General features: G+C 33.8%; 1 protein-coding gene across 1 annotated transcript in view; it reads right to left on the reverse strand.

Moving 5' to 3' along the window:
- DIAPH2 (diaphanous related formin 2) overlaps positions 1 to 10128 on the reverse strand; it is a gene marked incomplete at its 5' end in the record, with an annotated part of 1076033 nt that overhangs the window by 794026 nt on the left and 271879 nt on the right. Inside the window, 2 exon segments of the mRNA XM_014583678.2 lie at positions 614 to 683; positions 760 to 834. Of these exon segments, the coding sequence (XP_014439164.1) occupies positions 614 to 683; positions 760 to 834 (145 nt within the window).

The raw sequence follows: 10128 nt of genomic DNA on the forward strand, positions 1-10128 counted from the left end.
ACTTATATGTATAAAAGCAGATCATCCCTAAGACAGTAACAAAAAATAGTTTATAGAAAAAAATTGCTATAATTTCATAACATGAGAACAAATAACTTTTAGAAGAAAAGTAATTATCTAAAATTCACAGTGTCCCTTATAATGCAACTGGTATTATACATACACCAAAAAAAATTTCCTATCTTCCAGAAATGTCTTTTATGTATGTTAACTGACTGACATTAATTGAACATAAAAGAAAGAGAAATCTTAACCTTACAATGTTCTTAGCAAACAAGTCAAACTATACCCTTGAATTTTCCATTTTGATGGAATAAAAACTCTCTGTATGGAAATGATATTCAACATATGACATTTAAATTTTCCTACTACCATAAAAGAAAAAAAAAGCGTAACCTAATTTGGGAACAAGACTAATATATTCACATGATTGCAAAAGCTCACTGATCAATACATTGTGAAGTCTTTTTTAAATAATATTTAAATGAAGCTTATGATAATTTGCATCATAAAGACTTTTGTAAACTGAATAAGTAACAACTATTTTGTCTGTTTCATACTTTGAGGCAAATTTTCACCTTCTGTGACAAAGGCAGACATAAATTCTACTTACCTTATTATTCATAAATGCTTTAAGGCACTGAATAAGTTTATACTGGTTCTTCTTGTCAATATTTTCTTGCCTAAGTAAAAGAGGAAAAGGTCTTATGTTGTGCTTAAAAAGTTCTCCTTGTAAATTTTTTAAATGTTTATTCTTACTTTTTTTTGTCCAGAAGCTTATCCAGCACATCCAGTAGGAGTCCAAGACCTTCATGGCCAAAGTTGTTAACCCAGCTAAAAAGTAAATGAATAAAAAAAAAATGAGTTTGCATATTTAAACATTACTCATTCAAAATTAAATTCTGGTTTTCAGATCTGAAGATCTTGTATTCCTATTGCCCTTGTCATTGTTCTTTTCTATTCCCACTGTTTCAAATATTGACTCTATGAGGATGAAGGGTAAATGGAATAAAAAGAGTGTCAGGACTTTATTTTTCAGTCTGTGGTCAGGGAAAGATTCTCTAAGAAGGTAGCATTTGAACAGAGCCCTGAAGGGAAGTTCATACTTTCTCAGGAGAAGGATTAAGGGCAAACTGGGTCTTGAGGTGTTGGCTAGTGGGTTTGCAATGTTCCAGGAACTGTGAGACCAGCATAGTGGAAGCTAAATAAGAATGCTTGGGAAAGTGGCTGGATAAAGTTCCATGAGTTATAGACCAGAAAACTTATCTCACAGAGCTTAGTTTAACTTTCTGGTATCCAGTCATAAATATTCTACATGCAGAATGACTCCTCCAAATGCCTTCTCCCCTTTTTTCATTGTCTAAGTTAATATTCTAGTTTAGGCCTAGTTACCTCTGTTTTAATTTCTGGAGCTTCCCAACTGTGGTCTCTATAGCTTCATGGTTTTCTTGTATTCATTTTAGAAAACACCAGATTAAATTACAACTAGCCATAGTCTTCGGTCTAAAAATTTCCCTTGGATTACTTAATAAATCTTAAATCCTTTGGCCTGATATTTGGCCTGAAATCTACCTTTCTAGCCACCAGCCTTATACCATAAGTGTCAATAAAATCAGACGAATTATCATTCCTGGAGCTCTCTTTGCACTTCCCTGAGTGAACTCATTTATTCTTTCTTTCCAGAAGGGAACCCCAACTCCATCTCACCAAGCCCTTCAAGGCTTAAATGGGTTGTTCTGAGACACTGATAATGTTTTCCTCTCTGAGTCCTCCAACAAAATATGATGTTTGTTTTGTTCGTTTTTTTGTTTGTTTGTTTGTTTGTTTGTTTCTCCTTTTGACCCTCCATGTAAACTTCATCTCTTACTGCCTGGAAATATAATTCTTGCACACTTCTATCACCCCTCTGGATTATTACCTCATTCATTTTTCTGTCTCCCATAGTGCTTAGCATGGTGGCTTTTATATATATAGTCACTAAATAAATATTTATATATAGTGAACATTAAATAAATACTTGCTAATTTAAATTTAATTAAATATTCTGGCTTGTGTGCTTATGAAAATAAACAGTCCCATACTGCCCAAGAAAATCATTATATACCAGACTTTTGTAAAGTAACAAATATCTATACTATATATATTCAAATCATATCTTTATTTCTAGTCCACAGTCTTTCAACCATCCATTTCATGTCTACCTAAACTAAAGCTTTTCAACAATGCAGAGACCTAAATTTCTAAGAGAATATCAGCAAGACACATCAGCTCATTGAAAAAATATATTAAAAACCTCATATTCAGAACCAATCACATCAAGAATATATATAGAAGCTCATTTTAAACAAATTCTGCTTTAATTTCCACAATGGAAATGAGAAAAAATCAATATGGCATTGTAATGATAATTGGCAGCAAGTTACTATTCAATTGAGACATGTAATCATCCAGTGCAATGAGCTATTTTCTCTAAAGACTCAATAATCAGTGGGGTGGTAGTAGAGGGATAAAGGGACATCGGCTCTAAGTATAATACACTATATTTAATTTATCACAGAGAGAAATCAGCAGATATCATTACAGCACAATAAAGCCTAAAACAACCTTTACATGTCAGGAATTCTGAACAAATTTATATAAACAGCCCACAATATCTGCTTTGGCATTCAAAAAGATGAAATAGTCTGTGATTTCTTTCAATTTAACACAAATCAATCCTAAAATTCCTAATTTTATTATATTCTCTTTACATCTGGTATTATTAAAATTATTGGGGTTCTATATTGGTCTAAGGACGTATTTGACACAGGACAAGATTTTTATTTGTTCACTTGTTCACCCACATACCCCAGACTGTCTCGAATGGTGCAGTTTATTGTACTTTGGTTTGATTCAGTGAAAATTACTATGGCTTTAAAAGGGAAATAAAAGAATACAATCATGAACCTCAAATGAAAAGAGGCAGGGTCTATTTATTACAAACTAGGCATTGAAAAGTCCTAACTGAGAATATTTTAGGCCAATGGGCCAAGGAGGACTAATAGAGTCTTTGGAAGTTTTAATAGTGAAAATTGAAGCCTGGAAGGACCCTGTTGCTAGAGGGATAAAATAATTATGCTGTAGTGTGATGACCCTCAGGAGATTAAAAGAAAAGAGCTCAGCTATTCATTCCTTTTCTTTTTTCTCTCTCTCTTTTTCTCTTGTCAACACTATTTCTCTGTCTTTTAGGCACGAAATACTTTGTGGTCTCTAGGCAAGAACTTACTTTTCTCTCTCTCTCTCACTCTCTCTCAATCAATCAATATTTTAGCTCTTTAAGCATTTCTCACCTTCTACATAGCGATAAAAATATCCCTCTAACCCATAAAGTCTTTGTGAATATTAAATGAAATAAATTATGTGAAACAGCATAGTGAAGCAAGTATTAAGGATTTTTTTTTGAAAATGTTAAAAACCAAAATTCTGAATGCTCTTTGAATCTTCTATTCCAAAGTACAGTATGAAATATAGGCATAAATGAAATAATCTATTTCAATAATATTAATACTTGACTTTTTATCATAAAATTTATTTTTTATGAAATATGCAGAAGACTCTAAATTCATATACTCTCTGATTTGAAAACAAGACAACAGGCCAGACTAATGGCCTAGTGATTAAGAGAGCCAGGTCCCACATGGCCGACCATACAGTTCAAATCCTAGCCCCAGTGACTTGAAAAACACATCTGACATGTATGTGTGCATGCCCCAAATCCAAACTGGATGGAGAAATGAGAGAGAAGTGATTATAGTGTCACCACTTCCCTTTAGGTGGTGCTTTCTCCTCCTTCTTATCAGGCTCTCTGGCAAGTGCACGGGCCCTTTGAGAAACTGAAAAAAATGAAGTCTTCATAATTTCAATATTTGGTATTCATATTATCTCATATTTTTCTTTAACTTAGCACTATCCAATTTTGTGTATATTTAATTGTACTTTAATTAATTTACTAAGTATTTCAATACTTAGAGCTGATCGATTCATACCAGAATAGACATGGAAATTACGATGGTACAGGGGAAGGAGATTGAGAGGAAGGGGGGATAGATATGAATTTATAGTTCATATATCATCTGGACAGTAAGAAGTATATCAAAATATATTAAAGTTTTGAAACAGAGATCTCTCCCAAGCCTTCAGGACTTCTGAGGTCATTGTTTTTAAAGGGCCTATTTATACTGATCAGCATGAAAAAGGAACAACAATCTTAGATTAAATGAATATACCAGAGGATTCATTTAACTCTAAATCCAAATGAAAGCAATATTCTTCCCTCTTGCTCTCTAAGGCAAAGCAAAATGAAGAAAACTCTCTATAAATGTACTTATTGATGAAGAAAATGAGATTCCCCTCCCTCATAGACCATGTTAAGTATAAACGTTCACAGTTTTCCAAAATCTCAACCTTTTATCCACAAATCAGAGATTCAGACTCTGACTTATTTAGTTATATTTCACATAAATATACAACAACTTAAAACATTTAGTGGTTGGTTAAGTTCAATACTACATACAATACAGACATAATAGAAAATAGTGACTACATGTCCATTTATTATTAGACCATGTGGACCTACGTCTACCTTACAAAAGGGTCAAAGCTAAAATTAGAAAGTTCTATACTGAGTCCCATAAGCTGTAAAGGCAATTGGTCTCATGTGAGAGAGTCCAATATTAGTCATGTCATCCCTTTATCACTGTTTGTGCAGTGCTAAAGGCTAGTAGAGAGGGTTATGTGTTCTGTACAAAGGATTTTATTTCTCTCTAATGGTGTTATAGTCCCTTGTGTAATCTCATACTACAACCCAAATCAGTGGAACATCAAATAAAATGAATGATAGTTCAGAGTTTCTTGGGGTAATTCAGAAAGTTGATAAAATTATAACACATGAAACAACTAATTCAGAGTTGAAGAGACTTTAAGGATTACTGTAAATGAGGTGTGTGTGTTTTTTTTTTAAATAGGAAAACATCTCATTTCAATACGAATGTTGCCAACATTATGTTTTCGAAGGCAAATAAAACCAAACTTTGGTTATGTGCATTTATGCTAAAGGGGGGGGGGGTTGAGTGATTAAAACCATGTATAACCCAACAAAAGCAGTATCATATGTTCAATCCATGAATTAATATCTCCAAACAGTAGCCAAGGAAAACAATATTTTCAGCATCTTTAAAGGATAATCCATCTGCTCAGCTAAATCAACTTCATAGATAGTTCCACTGTCAATATATACATTCATTAAAACTAAAATGTTGGGACCAGCAGTTAGCATAATGGCTATGTCGCTGGACTCCCATGTAGTCAACTCTGGTTCGTGTCCCGGACCCGGTGGCTTAACTCACGCCGAGCACGTGTGCGTGCGTGCCCAAGATACCAAGAGGAGAATGGAGGAGAAGGGATCACGGCGTGGCCATCCCCCCTGGGGGGTGATTTCTCACTTTCTATCTCTCTGTCTCTCTCTGTCTTTCTGGTGAACGCATGCGCCCTATAGCAAAAACCTCTCAAAAAAAAAAACTGAAATGTTTAAAAATAAAAACAACATGGATTTCTGTATGGTAAAACTGACTTAGTCTTAGCCCAATAAAAACATATATACTCATTCAGGTTTGTCTACATGATACTAAACATAACAGCATTGAGCATTTAAATGTCCTTGGAAGCTATTCCTCATGGTAGACTCGTGCATAAACTATCTCTGACCAATTATAAAGTACCTATTTGATGTAATACTGCCATTTCCAGACATTCGTCCATAAGCCTTTGAAGCATGACATTCACTGACCACTTCTTTCACCTGATTCACAGAAAGGTTGAACATGTCAATTTTCCACCACTGCCTCTCAGTGGTTTTGACTTCAATGTTGTGATAGATTACACTTTCCTTAGAAAACACCAAAGAAGACATTTCATCTTTCTCTCTAGTTGCATTTATTCTCACCACCAGTGTCACTGGAAAGATTCTGCTCTGTTTCATGCGACTCACATATTTTTCAGAGTTTTACAAAGGAGGAAATGCATACTCTTTCTTATTGCTTATACTTTATAAAAACAAATTGCTCTTACATATTTACAAAAAATTTTAAATACTCAAGTTGCATCTAAAAATTTCCTCAGGGCAATAGTGTAAGTAAAAATTCTCTCTCAAAGATTGAAATTTCCTTGGTCACTAAAATCAATTTCTTAAACTTTCTAACTTACTTTCAGGATAGTCTAACAAATGGCTTAAGCCTAAATCTGTTTAAATGCCCAAGAGACTACACAACAGAGAAATTTTTTATCTTCATCTTCCTTTAAAAATTCTTGTTAGAAAAGTATAAGGGGTTGGCAGGTGGCATGGAGGTTAAGGCGCTGGATCCGATTGCATAGTTGACTCCTGGACCTAGTATAGTTTAAAAATCACACTGGAAGCATGTGCGTGAGTGCGTGCATGCCCCAAATCCCTAGAAGACTGGAGGAGAAGAGACAAATGTGGCCATCACACCTGGGGAGTGATTCCTCACTTTCCCTTTCTCATTCTCTCTCTCTCTCTCTCCCTCTCTCTCTGGTGAGGGCACATGTCCATTAACAAAAACTAAAATGAGAAAAAGAAAAGTATAAATGAAGATCTAATCCCATAAAAATGATACAAAAATTTTACAAAAAAAATCTGAATGAAAATAAATATACACTCTGCAATCTATAGTAAATACAGAAAAGCAAGGGAAAAGAGTGTTCCAAACATTCAAGCAAAAGCTAGCTATATTTTACATGTTATTCGTGTTTGAAATTGTGAATATATTTATGTTAGGACACTGCCTTCTTAGTGATATAAGCAGTCGAATTTATAATAAAATGTTAACTCCCACAAGAAAAATGTATTAGTTTATTTTCCTAAGCTAATCAATACAGTTAACATTCTATCAGGCACTCCACAAGACATCCAATTTCTCCTAGTTCAATGGAATTTTGTTAAAATGAACTTATTCCAAGAAATCACATTCCTAATCTGTAATCCCTGGAAATGTAACAGAGCTGGCATCAAGTTTACCTGTCATGAATAAGGTAAGCAAGAAGTTCTTTGAATTCAACGAGGACAACACAGAGGCATTAGCACATACCACTCGCACATTTCTCCTAAACCAATTTGTATGTTATACTGTCTGATTCAGGTAGGCAGCACAGAAGTTAAATGAATTTTCTTTCACAGTAACAGAGGTAAGGAGAGTTGAAGGGTAATTGCTATTTGATGACTGAACAACAGAAATGCAACAGTCCTTCTCAGTTACCAGGTGAAGTGCCCAAAACATATAATTAAAGACTCATTATAGTGTTATAGCTACGTAGACAAAGATCAAAGAAATTTATTGTTCATGGATATTTTTAGCACAGGAAAACTGCAACTAAATTTAAAAAGAACCATTTCCTTGGGTCCTCATTGTGGATGGCAAAAAAAGTTTTCACAAAATCAAATTTTTCTAGTCCTGAATATGATCTGTAATGGTAAATGTTTGAGTCTCCTTTGGTTTATTTTTCCAAACATGAGATTTTATATTTTCTATTTTAACCATGGTTAAATATCTTTTCACTTATTACGTATATTTTTAATTGATAAAACTGTATATACTTATGGTGTTCAACTTTTCTATAAATTGCAAAAGGACACATATGCACACTCAACAGAAAGAAAGAGGGAGAGAGCACCACTCCTTAATGGTACAAGGGTTTGCTGCAATCCTCTTTCCTACATTTGTACAGCCTGTCAGGATTTGGGGCACACTCACACACCCATACCCAGCATGTTTTTCAAGCAGAGGGGCAGGGACTGAAATTGAAGTTGGCCGTGTGGAATCTGGCTTTCTATGCACACCACTTAGCCACTGGACAACAGGAACAGGGACCAGCCCCATGATGTTTTAATATATGTATACATTCTAGGACATGAAATCAAGCTAATTAACAGATACAATAGTTCATATGATTATTTTTTCTGGTGGGAACTCATAAAAATCTGTCTCAGCAACTTTTGAACATATATTTTACTAACTATAGTCATTATGTTGCATAATAGATTTCTTGAGCCTACTCCTTGTAACCGAAATTTTACATACTTAATCCAACATAAAATTCTTAATATAGTCACCTTTAATTAAATTTTCAAACATAATTATTGAAAAATGATATTCAAAATCCTTAATAACCCCACATTAACCAACTTGGGGAATGTTATGGTTTACCTAAGAAAATGTAAGCCAAACCCACTATTTTTTCTACCATAGTGATATTAACATTGAAAGCAGTAATAACAAAATAATTATAATAAACATACACATGACACACAGACAAAACCTTTACTGGAGTTAATATAGTACATATAGTCTCTAAGAAGAAAACTTTGTGTGGTCAAGAAAGTCATGACACATTTTTGCATAGTAAAATGTCATTGACTTTCCCAATGACTTAATAATAGTCTTCTACTATATTGAACTTAACTAATATTTATTTTCAGAAAAATTGAGACATAGATACTCCTAAAAGGTATGCATTTACACTTGGTAAATCTTTCAGAACACATTAACTGCTTTTCAAAGAAAGCAAATGTTTTAATTGCTTAAATAAATTTGACCTTCTTCAGGGATAAGAACTTTATTTTCAACTGAACATTAAAAGCCAACACAAACAAATGAACAAATTAAATTAACAACACGGTTTTGTATTCATTATAAACAAACCTCTATGAAATAACACACACTGATAAGAGTAGTTTTGCTGGTTGTGAAATCAAATAAGTAACCCCATTTTACAGATTAGGAAACTAAAGAAATCTAGTGACTTGTCTTAGGCCTTAGAGCTTCTTAACAGCAAAGCTATGATTAGAATCCAGCATTTCTCAATTCTTACATAGCTCCCATTCAACTCTATTATCAACATATAACACAAAAGTCATCAATAAATGGTTAAAAGTTTTTTGGTTATTTTCCTCTCATGAATAAACACTGGATTAAAAGTGAAAATACATAAAAATGATCTCCAATGAATATATTCAGAAATGAAAGCACTACCAGTAAAACCATAGGTGTTTTCTTTTTAATTATTCATTTTGGTTTCTATCATCAAGGCAAGAGAAACTTTAGATAATAAAATTATTGGATATGTCCAAAAAATATTTTCTTTCAGTTTCCTAATATACCAATAAATATGTCCTTGTTTGGTTCAGGGAAGCTATGCTCTAGGCTCCATTTTCTAGGCTCCCGAAATATTTAGACAGGAAGTCATTTTAAAGCTAAGGTGTGTTCTGGCGTGTTAAGGGAAAGCTATGCTCTAAACTCCATCTCCTAGACTCCAGAAATATTCAGACAAGGTAGGGCAATCTCTATCTTCTCTCTGTCTCTGGCTGTCTGTCTTGCACTCTCTCTTTTAATTTTTTTTTTAACTTTCAAACCACTTCTCCTCACCTTGGGCCTTTTCTTTCGCTTGCTAATTTCAGAAGCTATTTTCAAGCTGAGGAGTGTCCAGATGTGTTCATGAAGCGTGCTAGCACAACATGCATTTTTTCATTTTTTACATGTAAAAAAAAAAACACATTTTCCCTGTTTTTGGGTAGTATTTTTCTAGTTGTTTTTTTCCTTTTTATTTTTTTTATCCTTACATTTCTACTCTAAGCTTCACTCTCCACACATTGAATGTCTAGATAGGCCTAGGTGTACATTGGCCAAGCATCTGAATACTTTGAGAGTCATTGAAATCCTCAATGCTTATTGAACCTGCAGCTTTAATGAAGAAATTTATTTTTATAAATCTGAACTCCTAATCTTTCTGTGGATACCACATTGTGAAGCACAACGGAGAATAGATTTTTGTCACAGAATGACCAAAAACAACCGCAAAGGCACAAGAAATGAGAAATCAAGAAAATCTCTCTCCCCTAAGGGAAAATAACAATCCTTCATCATCCACAGACAGTACAGTAGATCCCATAGAAATTTCTCATAGAGAATTCAGAATATTCATAATGACAAAACTAAACGAGATGCAAGAGCTGAGACATAATGAACTTCAGAAGATGCAGGAGAAAAGAGACAACGAGTTCCAGGAGGTGTTGAAGTTCTT

The sequence above is a fragment of the Tupaia chinensis genome, unplaced genomic scaffold (genome assembly GCF_000334495.1).
Source record: "Tupaia chinensis unplaced genomic scaffold, TupChi_1.0 Scaffold144482_1, whole genome shotgun sequence".
NCBI classification, from domain to species: Eukaryota; Metazoa; Chordata; class Mammalia; order Scandentia; family Tupaiidae; genus Tupaia; species Tupaia belangeri.